This window comes from Rhinolophus hipposideros (assembly GCF_964194185.1).
Source record: "Rhinolophus hipposideros genome assembly, chromosome: 9".
In the NCBI taxonomy this organism is placed as follows: domain Eukaryota; kingdom Metazoa; phylum Chordata; class Mammalia; order Chiroptera; family Rhinolophidae; genus Rhinolophus; species Rhinolophus hipposideros.
Window position 1 is genome coordinate 3,643,444 of NC_138055.1, and position 24,825 is coordinate 3,668,268.

Consider the following 24,825-nt stretch of genomic DNA (forward strand, 5'->3'; position numbering starts at 1 on the left):
TGCCTCCTCCGTTTCTACACTACTATAATACCAAGCCACTCTACTGGAATTATTTGTCTCTCCCACCAGACCTTTGTTCTGGAGAGCGGGGACTCTATCCTCTTCTTTATTCTATCTCTGATTCCTAGCACATGGTAGCCAGTGAATAAATATTTACTGAATGAATTAGTTTGAGGGACTGATAAGAACTGTGTATAGATATGAGTATTTGAAAATAACCCCCTTGGCGTTTGAGATTATCAGAGTCAACTTCCTGGAGATCAGATATCTAGTAAATGGTGGAGCCAGGATTTGAACCCTGATTCTTACAACCTCAAAGCTCTATATCATCCTGCCTTTTCAAAATTAAAATTTGCTCTTATGAGTATTTTCCTATGGTTATAATTGATATATTTCAAATTTAGAACAACTAAGGATATTACAGTATATAGTGAAAAATTATCAATTTTATTTGTTTGGAGTTGCTCTAATTGATTTTAGGTTTCATTTCCTATTTTAGGAAAATCTAAAACAAATAAAAGAACAAATAGAAGATTATAAAAAGCGAATAGAGAAGTTGGAGGAGTATACAAAAACATGCATGTAGGTATAGTAAGAAAAATTCCTTGCAGCGTTCTTATTTTCAAGGGTCTGGTATATCGGTGGTATATTCATCAAATAAATACTTTCATTGTATCATAATGTTTTCACTCTTCCATTGTCTTAATTTCATTGTAGGTAATTATCCTTACCCACATAAATAAAATATTTAAGTTTTTAAAATATAAATGTTTACCAGTGGTGAGACTTAAAACTCTCTTTTTGGTATTGATATCTTATAATAAAAGTTATGTTATGAAAGCTAGTACAACCTACGTATTCTGCCACCAAGAATTTTTTAAATTGGCATTTACTTATTATTAAGCTCATGATGATTGCTATGATTCTAGTGAATTGCTCTGACTTTTTCAGTAGCCAGAAATATGTATCTTTTGAATCAACAAAGAATGTTCAAAATCTTTTTGACCCAAGTTTGACGTTCAGTTTATTTGATTGCATTTTTTCATCATTCAAAATGGGGAGAGTGCTGTCCATTCCCCTCAGTTCCGGAACTGAGTACATTATATCTTGTGACTCCTAAATTTTGGTGTTTCTTTTTGGCTGTATCATTTATTGTTGTTATTATTATATAGGGATTGCTTGAAAGAGAAAAAACAGCAAGAGGAAATCCTAATAGACGAAATTGAAAAAACAAAATCAAGAATTTCTGAAGTTAATGAAGAGATGAATCTTATCAGAAGTGAACTGCAGACTGCTGGAATTGATAACCACGAGGGAAAACGCCAGCAGAAGAGAGCAGAGGTTCTGGAACACCTGAAAAGACTCTACCCAGATTCTGTGGTAATTAGAATGAATAATTAATTTAAACCAAAAGGCTAAGCTTTTTTATTTGGGATTAGAAATGTTATTATTTGGAAGCAAAACTATTTCAGAAAGTTTTAAGTTTTGTGTTTGATAATTTATTTATATTTAAAATATAATAGTAAATAATTGGGGTAAAATGTAAATAACTTCCAGTAGTATCTATAAATAAGTGATTATTGGGGAGAAACATTGACATAAACACATTACCCAGAAAGTCGAAGTGATGGCCAGTACCCCCAAAAGACATGGAAACCATGAAGTGGTCTGCCCCGCCAACACATAGCCTCAAACCATATTCTTCATGGTTTCAGTTTTTTTTAATTATATTTTCAGTACATATCATTAGCATACTTTTGTAACAGTGAATTTTTATTTTCTAAATCTGACCGTACATGTTTTATTTGAATATTGCTAGTGTATTTTATTGGACCAAATACAGCAATCCGTAACCTGTCTCTGAGGGCATCAACTTCACAAAATTATTTCCTTTGGTATTGGGGTCCTGCCTCTCACTCTCTTGTCACTAACACCAGTGTGCACTGTGCAGTCCTTATTGTATGATGGCCTGTTTTCAGCTTTGACTCTTAACCACTTGCCCTGTTTTGAAATACCCGCCCGTTGGCTGCCATGATACCACTCTCCTGGTTTCCCTCCTAACTCTCCGGCATCTTCTTTATAGCATCCTTTTTTACTTTCTGACTCTTAAATGTTGGTCTTGACTTTTAGATAATGATGGAGGAGTAAGGGTGGGTCACAAAATCCTTCCTTTAGTACCAAACAAAAACTAGTTAAAAACAACAATAACAACTAGTTATTTTATTTGTTTGTTGAATCGTTTATTTCTGGAGTTTTCCATTTCATATTTTCAGACCGTGGTTGACCACAGTAACTGAAACCATGGAAAGCAACAGTGCAGATAAGGGGGGGCTACTGTAGTCACAGGTGAACGGAGAGGAACAAAGGCCACGATAATAAATATTAAAGACAGTCATGATCTATCAGAAAGACATTGGCATTCCTGGAGTGGAAACTAGCAAATGAAGAAAGAATCTAAAGCTATAACATTGAATCTTCAGATATTCTAGGGAGCATTGATACAGGACGGTTGACATTCTGACATTTTTAAGTCAACTTTTTGAATTTCGGTCTAATTCATTCTTGACCATGCTTCAATCTCAAATAACACATCTTCATGGGAAGCCTGCTCTGACTTCTCAGGTCAACCAGGTCCCTGTTATGTACTCTCACAGCGCTCTGTGCTTTATCACAGTGTCTGTTAAAATTCGGTTTTGTACGTGCGTGTCATTACTGATTATTCACTCTGTCTTCTCTACTAGATGGAAAGCTCTGTGAGGTCAGAGAGTATCTGTTTTGTTCGGTAATGTTTTCCCAGAGTTTAGCTCAGTACCTGCATGTGGTGGTGAGGGGGGTCCTCATAAATTCTTATTTAGTAAACAAGGGGATGGATAAATACTATTTAAATACTATAGAAATATTTTAATACCTTGGTAAGGCTAGCCCTTCTGCATTACTCTCCTTAAGTGAAGTGTGACATACCTAAATGGATATTTTATAAAGAAACTTAGGTCATTTGAATGAGACTGTTGAATTCTGATATTTATAATTTTTTAAAATTAGTTTTTGGTTTATGTTGCTGTTACAGTAGAAAACAATGAATTACATGTTCCTCACGAATGTCTTGGTTTTTCTCTCCTTTTTGAAACCTGCTAAGTTTGGAAGACTACTTGACCTGTGTCATCCGATTCATAAGAAATACCGGCTGGCTGTTACGAAGCTTTTCGGCCGGTACATAGTTGCCATTGTTGTAACCTCTGAAAAGGTAGCAAGAGACTGTATTCGATTTCTGAAGGAGGAAAGAGCTGAGCCTGAGACATTCCTTGCTCTAGATTACCTTGATGTAAGAAATTTATGTTTAGTATTTAGTGGTGAAAAACTCTTGTCTTTTAAAGTATGTCTTTATTGCCTAAAGCTATGGTAGTGATTGAAAAAAATCATAGCTTGGAACTCACTCGGTGGCTGGTGTTAATGTATCAGCAGGCAAACAAGAACATCAGGTGGGCTCTTTTTTGACTTGGTATCATTTCTTTCATGTCTAGTTTTGCCATCATTCTACCTTGATGATTCTAAGGATATAGCTCTAGCCCACTCGCCAGTAATTTACTTTACTCAATAGCAAAGTGCAAGAGATGGATAACACATACGGTCTTCTGGCGATTTGCCAACCCAGAGCCACGATTGTAAATATGTGCTGTGGTAAATAATGTGTTAGCTCTTGGTGGCACAGGCTAAAGCCTTGAGGTTTGTATGGAAAAGGCCTTAAAGTATCCAGAGTCTTTAAGGCTGGGGTACTTTATCATGACTGGTATCCTTCAGTGAGGTTTTTCTTGGCTACTAAAGAAAATGTTCTACTGAAGTGCAGACAGCGAGTGTAGTGCTTAAGCACACATGCCCTAGACTCGGACTGTCCTGAGTGCGAATCCCAGACCTGCTTTTAATTAGTTCTCACTAACTCTTCTTAATTTTGCTGAGCTTCAATTTCTTCATCTGTGAAGTGGAGGAAGTCGTCCTTTCCCTATTAGATTGTCGCAAAGAATCCTTGCATGAAGAGCACCTCGCACAGTGCCTGGCACGGAGGAGGGGCTCAGCAAGCGCCCGCTGGGCACTGATGGTCCAGACTTCCTGTTGTGCTTCCGCACTTTTGTTATGCCTTCTGCTTAATTCATGAGTTAACGCTTAGCTTAATTCATTTGCCTGTTCAACTCCTGAGCTACTTATTTCACACTTAGATTTTTTTCAGGGCATACTCATTTTTAAAAAAATCTAATACAGAAGATTATAAAATGTAAAGGAAATATTCTCCTCCTCCTCAATGCCCACCTCCTTAGTTGTAACTACTTCAGATTGCTTCCATACATACACATTTATATAAATATATACTCCAAGTATATGTGTATGTACACATTTTGGTTGTATATAGGGTTTTTGCTTGTTTCACAAAAATGTGCTCATGCTTACTGTTTTTCAGTAATACCTTGCGGACACTTTTTGACTCTGTTTATAGACCCAATTTAAAAGTCATGTCAAAGAATGTGTGGAGGCTTTCCTGATCATTTAAGTCTAAAATGATTTTTTGAGTTCCATAATGTGTGCCAATCCTTGGACACACGTGTAGGTATTATCCCCACTAGATAGGATGTTTTTGAGAGCATGGAGACCTTCTCATGCATTGCTTTGTCCCAGCCAGTTAGTGACAGTTGAACCTGGGAATTCTGTCTTCTGGCTTTTAGTGAAGTGTATTTCTAAAAATACTACATGAGCCAATGGTGGTATATAGTTCATCAGGTTCTTGTCAAACTTTCATCGGATATAAGTGCATACTATTAATCTCTCACTGTCACACTTATTACGTTTTTTGAGAAAGAATGTACTGAGTATTTGGTTTTTATTTTAATGTATCTAATACAGTAAGTATTTTTTAAACCTTTTAGATCAAGCCAATCAATGAAAGGTTACGGGAGATTAAAGGCTGTAAAATGATGATTGATGTCATAAAGACTCAGTTTCCTCAGCTGAAGAAAGTAATTCAGTTTGTGTGTGGAAATGGCCTTGTCTGTGAGACTGTGGAAGAAGCAAGACACATTGCATTCGATGGACCTGAAAGACGGAAAGTAAGAGACTTAGATTTCACTTTTGGATAATTTGAAGCAATATTTATAAGACTAATTTACACACACAAATATTTATATATGTTTTCATATGACTCTTTTAATAAGGAAAACTAACATAGATGGTTATGACTTCAGTAGTTTTTATAATGGTTAGTTGAGTTTTCAAAAAATCAACTTCCGTAGCATTTCCCAATATCAGTTATATTTTGGAAATTAGATTTCTTGTAATAATACCTTAAAGCAGTCAACTTATTTTTTACTATATATATAATAAATGTCGAATCTCGATGTTCCCGCATGTACATAGTGTATATAGAACCTGTGCTTCTGAATGTCAGCAAAGATTCTAGGTGCTTATTGTACCTTCTGGGTTAATCCTTCCATAGCTTAGTGGAGATTAAACCTCCTTTTACACAGTCAGGGTTTTAACACATTTGAAATTATAGAAATGGCATAATTGAAAAGAGGTTACTAATCTGATTATTCAAGGAAATAGTTTTAGTTTTAAAAATAAATATTGTTTTGGTCTCAGTTGAATAGAGTTTGTATTTAGTTAAGCATTGTTTAATTTCTCAGATTCTCTGACACTTGTTTATTTTTTAACTACACTTGTGATGAAGCGTTAGCGTACCTAAGGGATACACTGTGAAGTAAGACCAGTGATGCTACTTAGTAATTAATTATGTGACTTTAGGCAAGTTTAAACCTCTAATTTTAATTTTGTCATCTGAAATTGGGGATATAATAGTACCTATTTCATAGCATTATAAAGATTAAATTAAGTAATAACATGTTAAATGCTATTATAGTGCCTGGCAAGTAACCAAAAAGTGGTAGTCATTTTTCAGTATTCAGTTTATTGGCTATCTAACAGATTAATCTCTCATATACTTTAGTACTTCTATCACTAATAATCTGAATGATAATGCGATCACAGTCTTGAGTAATCACTGTCATTGATTTCTATGTAATAAATTTAAGCAGGTATAAGCGAGCTACTACCTAAGATATCTTCCTTATTTTGTTACCTAATTAAATATGCTAAAATTTACTTTTGCACATTTGTAAAATTGATTTCGTAAAATTAATTTTTGAAGATTTGTGCAGTCAATTTAAAGAAGTCACATGAAACTAAGCCTGTTTATTCCTTCTTTATTCAACAAATATTAATAGTTTATATCTGTTTACAGTAAGATGCCTTACCCCTCTAGGTTATATCTTGTTCTTATCATTATTTCAAAATTTCAATCAGCTTTGTTATTTGTATCTTAAGTATATTCCAGGAATTTTCTTTATGCTGTAGGATGCATAAAACATTTGGATAAATGTCACATTTTCACAGATTTCATCTGATGTCTTTAATTTGTGCTTTTGGTTTTCCATGGACTTCATTATCTTTCCCGAAGCTTGATATCATGTTTTCGAATTTTCTTTATTCAAACACTGCATCTGACATCACAAAATGACATTTAGTTTATAAACTACATACAGCATATATAAACTACATAATATAAACTACAGCAATTCTGCTAGCTATAATTTGGTCATCAAGATTCTTATGATAACTCAATTTTAAAATATTGTTTAAATTTGTGTAACAAAATTTTAAAATCTGGATTTTCTTTAAATACAAGTGATTATTCCATCCATTGCCCTTAACCAAAGAAACAATAATTATTTTTTTTCTTGGTCCCAGTTTCATATCCATTTTGGAGAATGTGATATTTTTGGTATCCTAAAGTTACTAAGGTTGTTTTCATATGCCATTGACATGTGATGTCATACTCTTCAAAATACAGGATTATATAATACAAACTATTTGATTTTAATTACAAATATTCTTAGTTTTTTTCTTCTCAATATTAAATACATTTGGAATTAATAAACAATTTATTTTAAACCTTTTTAATTGCTAATTTGTTGCCTAGAATTGCTTTGGACCTTAGCAAAACAGGGTTTTGTATTTGTGGTTTATTGATTGGATTCTTAAGGTAGGTATTTTATTAGGTGGTTTTTCTCATCTGCAAATTTTCAACTATAAAAATTGCCTTATTATGTCCTGTATTTATTTTGACATACACTTCTCCAGGATAAAATATTTTTAAATATTTTACAGACAGTAGCTCTTGATGGAACATTATTTTTAAAATCCGGGGTGATCTCTGGAGGGTCAAGTGACTTAAAATACAAGGCTAGATGCTGGGATGAAAAAGAGTTAAAGAATTTAAGAGACAGAAGAACCCAGCTAATGCAAGAGTTAAAGGTAAATCCATGTTGTAAAAGTTGTAGAGTATTAAGTAGAATAATTGTATTTTTAAACTAAATTGTTTTGGCAATAAAAGTACCATGCCTATAGTTTAAAAAAAATCAAGTAATGCAGAATGGAATAAAGTAAAAAATAAAAATCTTTTCATGACCCATGCTACATCTCAGCAGTATTTCCAAAAACAATTTGATTCATAGCCTCCGGAAATTTTCTCTGTATATACAAGTATATGTATTATTTTTCCTATTTGTTTTATAAAAGACTTTAGCTGTAAATAGTGTTTGCAACAAACTTTTTCATTAATATAATATGGACATGTTTTCATTTTAGCAAATAGAGAACCACTTTATTTATAACGAATGCTGCCTGGCATTTCGTTGTATAGATGTTGTTTATTTAACCAAGCTCCAATAATGGACATTTTGGTTTTTTCTATTACAAATGATGCAGCATTAAACATTCTTTGGAGAGGGAGAATAACATAGTACCTAAGAGTGAAAATTTGGTGGCCACCTTACCGGAGTTTAAATCCTGGCTCTGCCACTTACCAGCAGTATAACCTTGGGCAAGGTACCTAACTGCTTTGTACCTTAGTTTCCCCATCTGTAAAAGGAGGATAATAAAAATACCTTCCTTTTAGGGTAATTCAAAAGATAAAATCAGATAATCCATATACAATACTTAAAACAATGCCTGGCATATTTAAGCACTATATAAATGTTTGTTGTTATTTTTTTTTTTTTCTTTTTTTTTTTTTTTTTATTAATTGTTTGTTGTTATTATATACTTATTTGTATAAGTATATCTCTAAGATAAATTCCTATATGGAGTTTCTGGGACTAAGATATGTGTACCAAAATGTTGATCGATATTACTAAATTCCCGTCAAAAGAAAACTTATAGTAGAATATCAGTGTCCCTAGATTTCAACACTAGATATTAGCAAATATTTTAATCTTTGTAGTCCAGTTATTTGAATATACATTTCCAAAATTATAACTGAGGGCGAGCATTTCTTCATGTATTTATATAGGTTTTTTATAATATTTTCTTCTGTGAACTGCTTATTTATTTCCTGCGCACACTTTTCTATGAAATTATTATATTATTACATACTTTAAAAATTATTTGTATAATCAGTAAATTAGTCCTTAGTCATATGTGTTGTAAATATTAATACATTCTGTTTGAATTTTTTTCGTCACTACAATGAAGATACAGAACATTTCCATCACCCCCCAAATTCCCTTGTAGTCAGTCCCTTCCTCTGGGCCCTGTGGACCCTGACAAGCCAGTCTACTTTCTATCATTACAGTTTTTTCTCTTCTCGAATTTCATGTAAGTGGAATCATGCAGTAAGTGGTCTTTTGTGTCATGCTTTATTCATTGAGCCTAATGCTATTGAGATTCGTGTTGTTATGTGTATCAAAAGTTGATTCCTTGTTACTGCTCAGGATCTGTTTGACATTTAAATTTTTTGTCATGCATGTGTTTTTACTCATTATATGGCTAAATTCATTAATCTTTTAAAACTGCTGGGTTCTAATGTCATGCTCAGAAAGACCTTATTTTTGAAGATTACAAAAGAAATTTAATAATGCTTCCTTCTAGTGCTTTTGTATACTTAACATTTATATTATGTTGATGACTGAGGATTGAGCTTTATTTTTGCCAGCTGACTTGCCATTTTATCAAGTATCATAGGTTGAAATTATAACCCACACATGCTCCTTGAAATGTCTACTTTTTAATAGATGCTAAGTCTGTAGGCTGCTTTTAGATTTTTTTCCCCTACTATTTAGCTTTCTTTTTTACATATTCAAATGACCAATTTATGGTTCAAGGAAATATTCTGACAAGGTTACCCAACTTATTTTAATCAATTTCTGTAAGCATAAGAGCACATCTTATGTTTTGGTCTAAGATATAGAAATATTCAACTTTTAAAGATTTTACAAACAGGCCTAGGCACAGAGAAAGTTCTAGGAAAGTGGCAACTTGAAATGAATCTGGTTTCCTGTGTGTGTCCATTGTGACTGCCCCTTGTGCTCTGCCTGGACCTAGTGGACAGCTGGGTGTGAGTGGTGTCGTGGGTTCTGGGGGACATCACCAGGAAAGGCTAATGCAGGCCTTCCTCTGTTTTGATCTTTGGAGATTACTGAGGAAACAATCAGGCCATAGGGAAATCTTGGGGGTGAGTTAGATATTTGTCCCATGTGACTATGCCTGGTCTCCACGAAGTGAAATATTAGTAGGTTCTGGTCTCTTTTTGACTTTGGAAAAGTCCAGGGAGACCAGAGAGACATCGTCTCCTTTATCTCAGAGTGGGGCACTGATAGTCTTCTGTTACATGTAATTGCTGGCCCTTGGGTGTAGAGAATCCCTATGGGACAGCTGCCATCTAGGGTACTTCAATGCCCAGACCCAATTCTCAGTGGGCAAAGAAATACATAAATGCATCTGAGGTATTTCAGGAGCCAGACACAACTTGAACAAAAATGTAAAGAAGCATTAAGAATATTCAATATAGTGTCAACCCTCCCTCCTCCCCTACAAAAAAAAGAAAACTTCGGAACTAAAACATATTTCTTAACTATAAAACACTATAGATGAATGGAAGGACTGGATTGCTATGGTTGAGAACCAAATTAGTTCCCCAATAAGGGGAACAAAATTACAAAGGAAAAGAAATCATGAGAAAAATAGAGACTTAGTAGGTAGACTCAGGAGGCTTCACATAAGAATAAGTGTTCCAGAAAAAGGAAGAGGAACACAGAGGAGAGGAAATAATTAAACAAAAAAGAAAAAATGTCTCCAATCTGAGCATCCACCTAAATTTACCAATTGAAAGGACACACACACAGTTCCAGGCAAGTTTGATGAGAAAAGGCACAAAATAACACAGGTGTTGGTGTAATTCCTGAACTTCTACGTTATAGAAACAATGCTAGAATACTCCTTTGCTTTAAGAAATATTCCTTATAGATTAAAACAAACAAACAAACAAACAAGCTTTTATCGGACTATAAAACTGGATGAGACTGGAGTAATAGCTACAGGCAACTAAGGAAAAGGGCTAGAACCCAAGACATGGCTTACCTTTCAGGAACCTGCATGTAAGTAAATGCAGAGGGCACGTCCTCTACATACTCCCTGTGATGAAAATACTGGAGAAAGTACTCTGAGCAACAGATGGATTAGGACAGACCTAATTATAATCGTGAATAGTGCTAAACTAAGCTAAAGCTAGGAATTGAACACGGAGAGAGAAATAAATGTGTTCTAGAGGTTTCATCTGTAATGAGGCGAGGAAGTAAGAGTATTCTGAAGGTACTTTCGTTATTAAAGAAAATGAACTATAAGGGAATTTATTACTTTAGCAAATTAGAAGGACAACCACAAAATAAACAACAAAAACTGTAATGGAATTTTATAAAGCTGAAATTAAATAGAAAACAATGCAAAATGAAAAAAAGATGAATATAAAAGCTGGTTCTTTTGAAAAGACTAATCAGATAGATAAACTCTTTGCAACTCTAATGGAGGGAAGAAAAGTTAGCAGTAAACACACAGAGCAGGCATGAGAAAATTAAAATTTAAGAGAATCTTACAAGCAAACAACTATGTAGTAAAAAAAAAAAAATTGAAAGTCTGGAAGAAATGATTTTCAGAAAAATGTAAATTACCAAGATTGACCAGAAAGCGGGTTATTTGACAAGTTAGGCAGTGGCAGACAGCCACGTGTTTTCCTTGCTTGTCTCTATTATAGAATCATAAAAACTAAACAACTTAATTTCTAGTGCGCTTTAGCTAGTGGTGGCCATGTGACAGTTTTGAAGCTATAAATGGCAGTGTTGGTGTTCCCTTCTACATTTTCTTCTTCCCGACTAGAACTTAGTCAGGAAACCTAGAGAGAAAGCAGCAATCTTGCACCAAGTGACAGCAAGCATGAGGATAGAAGTCATTGTACTAAGAAGCTGCAAGTTGATGCACCCTAGACAGCTTTTGTGTGAGAAACATACATCCACATTTTTAAAGCCACCGTTAGTTGAGTGATCTACCACTTAAAACAGTGCAGCAGCTATGGAAAACAGTATGGTGGCTACTCAAAACGTTTTAAATAGAATTACCATATGATGTAGCACTTCCACTTCTGGGTATAGACGCCAAGGAATTGAATGCCAGGTCTGGAAGAGATACTTGTACACCCTTGTTCATGACAGCATTATTCACAATAGCCAAAAAGTAGAAGCAATCCATGTGTGGGGACAGAGTCCCAGAGAGCAGTTTCCAGGCTCTCGGCCCCACGTGGAAAGGTGCTGGCTCGGTTATTAGATGGCCATCAGCTGTAATGAGATGGCCAGCCGCTGTGGCTGGGTGGCCATCGGCTGTTACTGGTTAGCCGTTAGCCACTAATATAACTGCCGTGGCTACGCTACAGGGTAGCTAATGGTTGGTTGGTTGGCAGAGAAGCAGACGGCAGATTGTGGATCGTGCGGCTCCTGCTTCCGGTGTCTCCAACCCAGCCACCGGTGGGAATATAGTGGTATGACTCCCCCATCTATAGCTCTGTGCGTGTTCCTTTTTGGCCTCACCATATCCTGCGTTCTCGTGCGGGGAGAGACCCTGCATGACACCATGTGTCCATCAGCGGGTGAATGGATAAACAAAATGTCGTCTATACATACAGTGGAATATTTTTTGATCTTAAATGGAAGGAAATTCTAACACATGGTACAAAATAGGTGAACCTTGAATACATTTTGCTACATGAAATAAGCCAGTCACAAAAAGACAAATACTGTATAATTCCACCTAGATGAGGTTCCCAGAGTTATCAAATTCATAGAGACAAAGTAGAATGGTGGTAGCCAGGATTGCAGGGGATAGAGAATGGGGAGTTGTTAATGGGTGTAGAGTTTCAGTTTTGCAAGATGAAGAGTTGTGGAGATTGGTTGCGCAACACTGGGAATGTACTTACATACTGTTGAACTCTTCCCTTAAAAATGGTAAATTTTATGTATATTTTAGCCACAATTAAAAAAAAAAAGACTGTGGGACCAGATGGGCTGAGTTCTATCTGATATAATTCTCATGTTATGTAAGCTATTCTAGATCAGAGGAAATAATGGAAACTTGCAAGTTTATTTTATAAAGTTAGTATAACTTTAATATCAAATATAAAGATACTGCAGGTCTCCCCTTTTGAATAGAAATGCATAATTTCTAAATTAAATATCAGTATAGAGAATTCAGCAATGTGGTGAAATAAAAATACACCAGACCAGACTGAACAGGATTTATTCCAAGACTACATGAGTGTTTCAATAAGAGGCCCATCAATATAACCCATTACTGGAACAAACGAACAACGGGAGAAAATTCTGATGAGCCTATGTAGAAAGGCATTTGGTAAAGTTCAGCAGCTAGTCCTAATTAAAGTACTAAGTAGTAATTGGTAGAAATCATTTAAATAAATAGCTCATACCCCAAACTGACACATAATTGCTTAAATGGTTAAACATTAAAACCATTTTAGTTGAAATCAGGAAGTAGAGATATCTGCTATTACCATTAGTATTCAAGGTGGTCTTGGAAGTTGTGGTAAGTACAATTAGGCACAAAATGAAATAATTTGTATAAATCGTTGAAAAGAAGAGCAAAACTCACTATTTGCTGATAATAAGATGGTAGTTTAAAAACTACTAGATTTAATAAGATAATGGAAGGGCTGCATAAATAAAACTAGTTTTCCTCTATACTGTCAAAAAGCATGTAAAAATGGAAAAATACTTTGCTCACAATAGAAAGAAATGTAAATATAAAGGTACAGTACTATTTTTAGAAAACAACTTACTGAAGGATGTAAAACAACTTAAAGGAAAAAACGTACTATATTCTTGGGTTAGAAGTCTTCCAATTAATATATAACTTGAATACAATTTTAATTAAAATACTACCAAGGATTTTTAATTTGATAAATGATTTTCTGGCCATTACAAATGAAGAGTTTCCTGAAACTAGTCAAAAAAAAATATGTGACAAAAGAGAGTGAGGTAGGCCTTCTCCTGCCAGCTTATAGAATGAAAAGCCACTGTAGTCAAGTTGATACAGTATTTGCATAGGAATGAATGGACAGGTTAATGAAGCAGGTTAGGAATTCCAGAAATAGTACCCAGTATATTTGACAATTTAGTATAGAACAAAATGTTTTGGCTTGGTGGGGAAAGGATATATTGCCCAATAAATGTATTGACACATTTAGCGAAAGTAATTTTGTGTCCTGTATAACATATAAAAATAAATTCCAGAGAGATTAAAAACTTGAATTCAAAAATTTTTTTTTTAAAGGTTTTATTGGGGAAGGGGAACAGGACTTTATTGGGTAACAGTGTGTACTTCCAGGACTTTTTTTCCAAGTCAAGTTGTTGTCCTTTCAATCTTAGTTGTGGAGGGTGCCGTTCAGCTTCAAGTTGTTGTCCTTTCAGTCTTAGTTGTGGAGGGCGCAGCTCAGCTCCAGGTCCAGTTGCCTTTTCTAGTTGCAGGGGGCACAGCCCACCATCCCTTGTGGGAGTTGAACTGGCAACCTTGTGGTTGAGAGGACGCGCTCCAACCAACTGAGCCATCCAGGAGGCAGCTCAGCTCAAGGTGCCGTGTTCAATCTTAGTTGCAGGGGGCAGAGCCCACCATCCCTTGAGGGACTCGAGGAATTGAACCGGCAACCTTGTGGTTGAGAGCCCACTGGCCCATGTGGGAATCGAACCGGCAGCCTTCGGAGTTAGGAGCATGGAGCTCTAACCGCCTGAGCCACCGGGCCAGCCCCAAAAATTTTTTTAAATGAGGATAAAAGCCATTGTATACATTTTTTAATTTAAAATAAAGATTATAGGTTCTATACTGTCAAAGAACGTTTTTTACAAATTGACGTGAAAGAAAAGACATAGAAACATCTGGGCAAAGGATAGTATTAGTTCAGAGAAAGAAGAAATCCATATAGCTAGTAAACATCCAGAAATGCTCAATAGAGAATATAGTACTCAGGGGAATACTAATTAAGATTACTTCATACTTATCACTAAGACTTGGAAAAAATAAATATGCTGGTGGAGATGTAAAGAAACATGTGCTCATACATTATTTATAGAAATGTGAATTGTTACAGCCTTTGGGAGAGCTATCAGCACCAGCTCTTAAAATAAACACATCAATACCTGTGACCCATTGATCTCACCCTGGGGAATCTATTGCATGGAAATAAAAACTCCAGGACTTCAGGGTATGCATACACGTATGTTGTTGCAGTATTTGTGGTGACAAAAACCTGGAAACAAAGTAAATGCCCATTATTTCGAGAATAGTCGAATAGTTTTAGTACAGTCACACTGGAATAATATGCAGCCATTAAAAACGAATTGACAGCTTTATCAGTTGACTTTTGTGAGTAACTGAGAAACTGGAGGCAGAAAAGCATGTGCAGTATGATTCTAAATTTGTAAAAAGACAAAAAACATATAGGTGAATATACACGTGTTCATGTAAGCACTTGGAGTAAAAATACAGAAGAACATATACTAAGGAGTTGATTTGGTTGAGCAATAGGATGGGTGGAGAGAGAAGGGAATGGACGAGGCAAGCAGAAACGAGGCTGTGCTAAAAGTGAGGCAGCATTTATCCTACAACCCCATTTGTGTGCCGTGGGTGAAACACGCCCCAGTTGTCAGTTTTCATTGCCTAACTGTTTCCTGTTAGGAAGTGTGTTCAGTGTTGGAGGATGCCATATGACATCTTGGTCATTCCAGATGGCTTAGGTACTTCATTGACCAGACGAAGGGAAGACGGAGTGTGAATGGTGGTTATGTGTAAAGCATCGGCGAATTACTACGACTTATAAAAGCACTTTGAAATGTGAAAGTGCTTTTCTATTGTAAAATATTCTCATTTTATTTCTTTTCTTTAGGATTTAATGAAGGTGCTTCGCAAGGAAGCAGAATTGAAACAAATACAGACTCTGCTACAAGGAACTCAGACACGACTCAAATATACGCAAAGTGAACTAGAGATGATTAAAAAGAAGCACCTTGCTGCTCTATACCGGGTAATACAGACTTACATACAGTTTTATGGAAATGAGAACCAGAACCTAGAATTTCAGGAATTATATGTATATAGTGCCATGTAATTTAACACTTTACCCCATGATTGAGATTATATGACAGTCTTTTAGTTACTTGATTTTTATGGTTGTTAATCTTACAATACAATTGTACCTGAACTTACCTTACCTCATGGATTCCCTTTGTATTCTAAAAGATACCTATCACGTTTTCAGCTTCATTATATAAAACTAAAATAGCCATGTTAAAAAAGAAATTTTTTTCTCTTTGTAATTAGGAACAATCTCAGTTACAAAGTGAACTACTAAATATTGAGTCTCAGTGTACCATGTTGAGTGAAGGAATCCAAGAACGGCAAAAAAGAATTGAAGGATTTCAAGAAAACATCAATAAGGTCATGAATGATGTATTTGTTACTAAATGACAGATAGAACGCAGTTCTACACCGGGTGCCACATTTAGGGTTTTTGAGTATGTGCTAAAGCAAAGTAGGAGAAGTGCTAAGTTTTATGTGTTTGCCAAATTTTCTTGTGTCTCTTAAGAACCACTGTTACTGCATCTCAAGAGACAATGACCAGTGCGTAATTACTCGCTTCTGCTCTCCATCCTCTGCTTGCTCTTTGTAAACATTACAGCCTCTTTCCTTCTCCCACTTCCCTTAACAGGAGAGAAAGAACTTTGTCATTTGGGTTCTCTTGTGAGATTAGTTATTCACTCTAATTATTTCTGGAACATTTATTATATTTGCCAGGCACAGTGCTTGACTCTGGGGCAGCACAGATTTGGCCATCTAGCCTCTGCTTATAATGTGACAGGAACTTTCAGGTTTAATTCATTCCACTGTTGCTTACTTTACTCCTTAGAAAGTTGTTTGTCACACCGTCACTCAGTAACTTCCTGCCATGCTTTTAGTTCTACCTTTTATCACATGATTTGAAACCACATTTATGTAGCTCCTTAATTATCTCTATTCCAGCTTAAGTACCCCTAATTCCTTAATCATTTACATTTACCATGGAGTTAAGAACAGTCCTGATAACCATCTTCTGGGTGCTCCATTATTTGTCAGAGCCCAGAACAAAGCATGATGTCAAATACTGTTTGACCAGTACAGAGTACCATGGAACTCTACACAAGGAACTTTCTGTGGTTTGGATTATCTACTTATATAGATTATCGCTTACTATTGCATCAGTCATATCACATGAATATTTAATCTATATTCAATTTAAATTGGAAAGTTTTTAACATGCCCTACTGTTTAAAAAAATAGATCTGTTTATCCTGTAATTGTACATAAATTCAGGGCTTTAAAAATATTGAGGTTAAATGTTATTTTCTTGGATTTGGCTCATTCTAGTTTTTCAAAATCTTTTTGAGTCTTAATTCTCTGCTCCAGTCCTCTTGGCTTTATACCACCTAAGACACTGTAGTTTCCTCATACAAAGAATATTTTGTTTGTTTATGTAAAATATTATATATTGGTGTGGCTAATGTGTTTGAAATGCTTCCAATTTTGTATTAAACATTTCATAAAGCCAAAACTCTTAATAAAACCAATTCTGAGCTTTCTTATTTAATTTTTAGAATGAGAAATTTGAAGATAGATGAGTATAGTGTATGGAGCTAATGAGAAAGCACTGGCCCCCTCAGAGTTCAGTAATGCTTGTTGGGATTTGTTTGGGTCCTCATACTGGACAATCTTGTTGGGAAAAACTTAGATTTAAGCATTGTTTATATACTTTCTTAAAATTAATTATTAAACCAATTATTTTGAAATAATTTAAAAGGTTGAAGATGATATTTTCCAAGACTTCTGTGAAGAAATTGGAGTGGAAAATATTCGTGAATTTGAGCAAAAACATGTTAAACAACAACAAGAAATTGATCAAAAAAGGTATTTTTATGAAAAATGTCAGTAAGCAATTTACACATATATAAATGTAACAGTTATTTCATAATTTAAGGGAATTATGCCTGAGGGTCTTTATTTTAGTTCATCATGAAATAGCAAGTAGACATGCATATTATAGAGACCTAATTCTTTTATTTCGTAATCTTTAAAGTATTTTTTTATTTTTTAATTATAGTTGACTTACAATATTATATTAGTTTCAGGTGTATAGCACCCGAGTGATTAGACACATATATAACTTACGGAATGATCACCCTGATATATCCAGTACCAGTTCTGACATAAATAGTTATTACAATACTACTGACTATATTCCCCATGCTATACTACACATCCACATAACTATTTTTTAACTAGGAATTTATACCTTCCCCCTTTACCCATCCCCCTCCAATCCAGCAACCGTCAAAATGTTCTCTGTATCTATGAGCTTATTTCTGTTTTGTTTAGTCAATCGTTTATCCTGTTCTCTAGATTCCACATATATATATTATTGACTACATCCCTTATGCTATACTTTACATCCCCATGACTATTTTGTAATTAGCAATTTGTACTTCTTAATCTCTTCACCTTTTTCATCCATTCCCCCAACTCCCTCCCATCTGTTAACCATCAAAATGTTCTGTTTCTATGAGTTTGTTTCTGTTTTGTTTGTTGTTTTTTAGATTCCACATAGAAGTGAAATCATATGGCATTTGTCTTTCTCTGACTTACTCTACTCAGCACAGTACCCCCTAGTTCCATCCATGTTGTTGCAGATGGCAAGATTTCATTCTTTTTCATGGCTGAGTAATATTCCAGTAGTATATGTGTACCACCTCTTCATCCATTCATCCATTGATGGACACCGAGGCTGCCTCCACATCTCGGCCTTTGTAAACAATGCTGCAGTGAACATAGGGATGCACACGTCCCCTCGAAGTAGCATTTGAGTTTCTTCAGATGAGTACCCAGAAGTGGGATTACTGGGTCCTTCTTTGTCTCTTGTTATATTTTGTTTTAAAGTCTATTTTGTCAGGTATAAGTACTGCTACCCCAGCTTTTTTGTTTGCTTGTTTCCATTTGCATGAAATATCTTTCTCCATCCCTTTACTTTCTGTCTGTGTATGTCTCTTGATCTGAAATGAGTCTCTTTTCTTGTAGGCATCTTATGTGAGGGTCTTGTTTTCCTATCTATTCAGCCACCCTATCTTTTGATTGGAGCATTTAATCCATTTACATTTAAAGTAATTGTTGATAAATATATAGTTATTGCCATTTTATTGTTCATATTTTTTATCTTTTTTTCTTCTTCTTTGTCTTAAAGAAATCCCTCTAACATTTCTTGTGATACTGGTTTGGTGGTGATGAACTCCTTTAGCTTTTCCTTGTCTGGGCAGCTCTTTATCTGTCCTTAGATTCTAAATGATGGCTTCACTGGGTAGAGTAATCTTGGTTGTAGGCCCTTGCTTTTCATCACTTAGAATATTTCATGCCAATCCCCTCTGGCCTGGAAAGTTTCTGTGAGAGACCAGCTGACAGTTTTATGGGAGCTCCCTTGTAGGTAGGTAATTGCTTTTTTCCTTCTGCTTTTAAGATTCTCTCTTTGTCTTTAACCTTTAGCATTTTAATTATGATCTGTCTTGGTGTGGCCTCCTTGGGTTCATCTTGTTTGGGACTCTGTGCTTCCTGGGCTTGTATCTCTATTTCCTTCGTCAGGTTAGAGAAGTTTTCCATCATTATTTCTTCAAATAGGTTTTCAATTCCTTGTTCTTTTATTTGGGACATGTTTCTTTGTCTCCCCATTTTGGCTGCCTCCCTGAGTTTGTTTCTATGTACTAGGTAGGGCCACTATGTTTCCCGCTCTTGGTAGAGTGGTCTTATGTAGTAGGTGTGCTGTAGGGCCCAGTGGTGCAGTCTTTCTGGTCACCTGAGCCAGGTGCTCCAGGTGTGTCCCTTGTGTGGTGTGTGTGCCCTCCTGTTAGAGTTGAGCCTTGGTTGCTGTTTGCACGTCAGCAGGAGGGGTTGACCCTCAGGCTGATTGGTTATGAAGATGGGCTGTGACTGAAGCAGTCATGTCTTATTTAAGAGAATTTAATTTATGTGGCTCGTTTTGATATACCCTCATGGTCTCAGAAGGGATAGAAAGTTCTTGCCCACTCAGAAGCTTCCAGCAATACAAAATGCTGCAACAAGTGCAACGGAAGATGTTGTACAGAACAGGGCTTTTGTAAGGTCTAGGAGGCCATTGTCTGGCCCAGAGGCTGACATGTAGCACGTGCTGCAAAGAGGAAATGTCTGTAGGACCTCAATCTCTGGATGTGGCCTCATAGAAAGATCACTGGGCGGGGAAGAGCCCTGATTGTCCAATTTCATAATTTTTTGAAGAGAGAAAACAGAAATATACAAAATAAGAGAATGAAGACATGATTACATTGTAATTATTAAAAGACACTGATTTCTTAGTTCTCTGTAAATATTTATGTAAGTAGATAAAATTGACCATTTTTGAGAAATAATGTATTAGCAAGATAGAAAACTCTAAGGAGGCGAGTTACCATAGTAAAAGAAAGTAAAAAAGCTTCTACCCACTGTCATCCCCAAATTCACCAGGCACATATGGTTTCACAGATGAATCATCTCAGCAAACTTTAAAGGTGCAGGAAACTTCAACATTAAATATTTAAACAAATCTTCAATGTTTAAACTGCTTCACAGTATAGAAGAGGAAGAAACACATTTTTTTATGAAATAAACATAATATTGATGCCAAAATCCAGAAAGGTACATATATACACGTATAATAAATTATAAATCAATTCCACCTACAAATAACTGAATAAAATAAGTTGAAATAGAAATAAGCCGTGCAAGAACAGCTAAACAATATGCTGTTACGTAGTGACCTTCATACGAGAAATCAAAGGATGGCTTGGGATCAGGAATTATTGCTGTAATTTGCCATAGAGGAGAAAAATCAACTCTGTATTTGATGAAAAACTGGACCAAATTCAGCATCCCTTTTTTATTAAAAACTTAAAATGTGAGTAGATATCTGTGATTTGAGCAAATATATCTCGTTCTAAATGAGCATCGTGTTTTGATGGAGTAACACTGGAAGTGTTCCTAATAAAATTGGAAATGAGAAGTATGTTCAGTATCACCACTGTTCTCTGACATTCTTCTGAAGGTACTAGTCAATATATTTTGACAGGACATGTAAATAAGGTATAAACATTTTGAAGGGAGGAGGGAAATTTTTCACTATTTGCAGGTTGTATGATATATATCTAGTAATTCCTAGAGAACAAATAAAAACTATTAGAAACAAGAAAAGGAATCAATAATGTAACTGAATACAAATAATAATGTGAATTTTTATTAAAAATTAATATAAAAATACTTTAAAAATGTATAGCCTTTTTGTATACAAACTACCAGGGAGACAGTATATTGGGAGAAAATATCCCAGTTACATTAGAGAGGAAAAAAAGTAAAATACTTAGTACTTAGAAATAAACTTACTAAATGTGAAAGCAATATATAAAGAAACGTTTAGTTGAGACTGAACAGAAACTTGAATAAAAAGGACATACTAGTTTTTTCATAGGAAGACTCAATATTAAAAAGAAGTTGGTTCTCCCTAATTTAATCTATAATTAAAATACCTCAGTACATGTATGGACAAGATTTATTTTCAGCTAGATAAGCTGATTCTAGAGTTCACATCTAGAATTAGCCAAGAAAAAAATCTGAAAAAGGTAATGAGAAAGAACTAGGAATCCAAGATTTTAAAATACAGTATGAAGCTGTATTAATTAAAATCCTGAGGTACTGGCTCACGTATAGAGTCCAGAAATATACTCAGATCTAGAAGGGAAATTTGACTTCAGTGAAAGGTGGCATTTCTTATCCGTGGAGAAAATACACACTTTTCAATAAGTTATGTTGGGGCTAGCAACCTAGAAAAAACGTCCTGGGACCTCTGTGTCATTCCTTAGACTAATTCCAACTAAATCAAAGATTTTAATGTAAATAAAAGGAAGGCATCAAAACACTAGAATAAGTCATAAGAGAATTTTTAAAAATAATCTCAGATGAGGGAAGGTCTTTCAGTAGGACATAAACCCCAGAAGCCATAAAAGAAAAACTTGATAAAATGGAATGTATAGAAATAAATTTTTGCATTGCAAAACACCCTGAAGAAAATCAGAAGTGACAATCAGTTTATTCCTAAGTACTTCATATCTTTATGCTATTGTAAATGGAATTGTTTTTAATTAACTTCTAATTGATTGTTGGTACTAAATTGAAATAAAATTGGTTTTTGTAAACTGACCTTGTGTCCTGCAACTTTGCTAAACTTATTAGCTCTTTTGTAAATTCCTTAGGATTTTTTACATTAAATGATCATATTGTCAGTGAATTAAATTTTTTTATTTTTTCTTTTCCGATTAGTATGGCTTTTATTTCTTTCCTGTTGCACTAGCTAGGGCCTACAGTACAATGTTGAATAAATAAAAGTGGTGAGCACAGACATCCTTCCTTAGTCGCAGTCTTAGGGGCAAAGCAATGCAGTCTTTCACAGTTAAGTATATTAATTAACTTTAGTGTACCCTTTAGCAGGTTAAAGAAGTTCCCTTCTGTTTTCAGTCTGCTGAAACTTTTTATCGTGAGTGTTGAATTTTGTCAGTACTTCTGCCATCTATTGAAAGATTGTATGGTTGGGTTTTTTGTTTGTTTATTAATATGGTAAGTTACATTGGTTGAGTTTAGAATGTTAAACCAACTTTGCATACCTGGGAGGAGCCCTACTTGGTCATGTATTATCCTTTTCAAATATTTTGGATTTGATTTGCTAAAATTTTGTTAATGATTTTTTTCATCTATATTCATGAGTGTATTGGACTATAGTTTTCTTTTCTTGCAATGTCTTTGTCACAGTTTTGTATCAGGGCAATGCCAAACCCATAAAATGAGTTAAGAATTGTTCTGGGTTTTCTTTTCTTGATGAAGGATTTCTGTAGAATTATATTATTTCTTTCCTAAATGTTGGGTAAAATTTGACAGTGAAACCACTGAGGCTACCCACCTTTCTTTGTGGAAAGGTTTTTAATTACAAATTTAGTTTCCTTGGTAGATGTAGGGCTATTAAGGATATCATCTTTTGTGAGTGAGCTTTGGTAGTTTGTGTCTTTCAAGGAATTTATGTATTTGATCCAGTTGTCAGACTTAACATAAAATTATTAATAATATTCCCTTTTATCCTTTTTAATGTCTGTAAGACCTATACCAGTGTCCCCTCTTTCATTCCTGATATTGGTGATTTGTCTCCTTTCTTTTCTTCTTGATGTCTAGCTAGAAGTGTTTTTATTGATCCTTCTAAGCCAGTTCTTGGCTTCGTTGATTTTCTATGTTTTGTCTGTCTCTATATTGTTGATTTCTGCTCCTAACTTTCATTATTATTTCCTTCCTTTTACTTGCTTTGGGTTTAATTTACTCTTCTTTTTCTAGCTTTTAAGATAGAAGCTTATATTATGCATTTTAGACTTTCCTAATACGAGCATTTCAAGGTGTGTATTTCCCTGTCAGTACTGCTTAAGCTATATCCCACTACTTCTGGCATGTTGTGTTTTCATTATCATTCCATTCAAAATATTTTCTAATATCCCTTGTGACTTTCTATGATCCATGGGGTGTTTAAAAGCATGTTGTTTAATTGAACAGATATTGAGGGTTGGAGGATTCAGATATTTTTCTGTTACTGAGTTTTAATTCTACTATGCTAAGGAATGCATTCTACTTTATTTCAGTCATTTTAAATTGAGGCTTGTTTGAGGGCACAGCGTGCATTCTATCTTAAAAGGAAATGTTCCATGTACACTTACAAAGAATGTCCATTCTGCTGTTGGGTGGGGTGTTCTCTGGGGGCAGTGAGGTCGGTATTACGGCGGCCTTCCGTGTACTTAGTGATTCTCTGGTTGTCCCGGCAATCACGCCGAGAGGAGTGCTGCAGCTGTGCTTTCGGATCGGTCAGTTTCTCCTTCCAGCCTCTGTCAGTGTTTACTCCGTGTATCTTAAAGCCGCATGATAAGGGGTACATATTTGGGATTGTTATATCTCTGCTGAATTAATCCGTTTATCATAAAATGCTCTTTTATTTTAAATTTTGTTGGGCAGTATTGGGGAACAGTGTGTTTCTCCAGGGCCCATCAGCTCCAAGTCGTTGTCCTTCAACCTAGTTGTAGAGGGCGCAGCTCAGCTCCAAGTCCAGTCGCCATTTTTCAATCTTTACTTGCATTGAACCAGCAACCTTGTTGTTGAGAGCTCACGCTCTAACCAACTGAGCCATCTGGCCACCCCATGAAATGCCCCTCTTTATCCCTGTCATATTCCTTGTTCTGAAGTCTGTTTGAACTTCATAGATTTTGTTTCTAAAGAATCCCGCCAGGCCTGCCCGATGGCTCAGGCGATTGGAGCTCCATGCTCCTAACTCCGAATGAAGGCTGCCGGTTCGATTCCCACATGGGCCAGTGGGCTCTCAATCACAAGGTTGTCAGTTCGAGTCCTCGAGTCCTGCAAGGGATGGTGGGCTCCGCCCCCTGCAACTAAGATTGAACACGGCACCTTGAGCTGAGCTGCCACTGAGCTCCCGGATGGCTCAGTTGGTTTGAGGGCATCCTCTCAACCACAAGGTTGCCAGTTCGACTCCCGCAGGGGGTGGTGGGCTGCGCCCCCTTCAACTAGCAACAGGAACTGGACCTGGAGCTGAACTGCGCCCTCCACAACTAAGACTGAAAGGACAACAACTTGAAGCTGAAGGGCACCCTCCACAACTAAGATTGAAAGGACAACAACTTGACTTAAAAAAAAGTCCTGGAAGTACACACTGTTCCCCAATAAAGTCCTGTTCCCCTTCCCCAATAAAATCTTTAAAAAAAAGAATCCTGCCAATCACTTTTTACTGAGCTTCTCATAAAATCCACCTGGAATTCTGATTGCTATTGTATTGGATTTATAGATTTATTTGGGGAGAACATCTTCAAAATACTACGTCCTCTCATCTGAAAAGATAAAATGTCTTTTCATTTATTCTAATTATCTTATTCTTTATTAGAATTTTAAAGTTTTTTTCCATAGAGATCTGTGTGTTTTTATTAAGTTAATTCCTGGATATTTTAGTTTTTTTTTTTTCTTATGAGTAGTTATCTATTTTTATATTTTTCTAGTTGTCTTCTAATGTAGAAAACTACTATTGAATTTTAGATTGATCTAACATCTGATAACTTTGCTAAACCCCCGTTACTTTCGGTAGCTTTTCTGTTATGTATCCTTGGATGTCTCTGCCATGAACTGGAGATGTAGAGTAGGCAGCTGACTATGCAAGTGAGGCGTTCGTGGGAGAGGATGGGGCTGGAAGGATGCATTTGGGGATTGTTGGCATACAGATAATAC

General features: G+C 35.5%; 1 protein-coding gene across 1 annotated transcript in view; it reads left to right on the plus strand.

Annotated features, from left to right (window-relative positions):
• Positions 1 to 24,825, plus strand: part of SMC1B (structural maintenance of chromosomes 1B) — a 57,215-nt gene that overhangs the window by 15,126 nt on the left and 17,264 nt on the right. The window contains exons 8-15 of the mRNA XM_081061555.1: positions 500 to 582; positions 1,173 to 1,380; positions 3,137 to 3,322; positions 4,914 to 5,093; positions 7,210 to 7,356; positions 15,317 to 15,454; positions 15,751 to 15,867; positions 17,264 to 17,370. Of these exons, the coding sequence (XP_080917681.1) occupies positions 500 to 582; positions 1,173 to 1,380; positions 3,137 to 3,322; positions 4,914 to 5,093; positions 7,210 to 7,356; positions 15,317 to 15,454; positions 15,751 to 15,867; positions 17,264 to 17,370 (1,166 nt within the window). The remainder of the gene's footprint in view (positions 1 to 499; positions 583 to 1,172; positions 1,381 to 3,136; positions 3,323 to 4,913; positions 5,094 to 7,209; positions 7,357 to 15,316; positions 15,455 to 15,750; positions 15,868 to 17,263; positions 17,371 to 24,825) is intronic.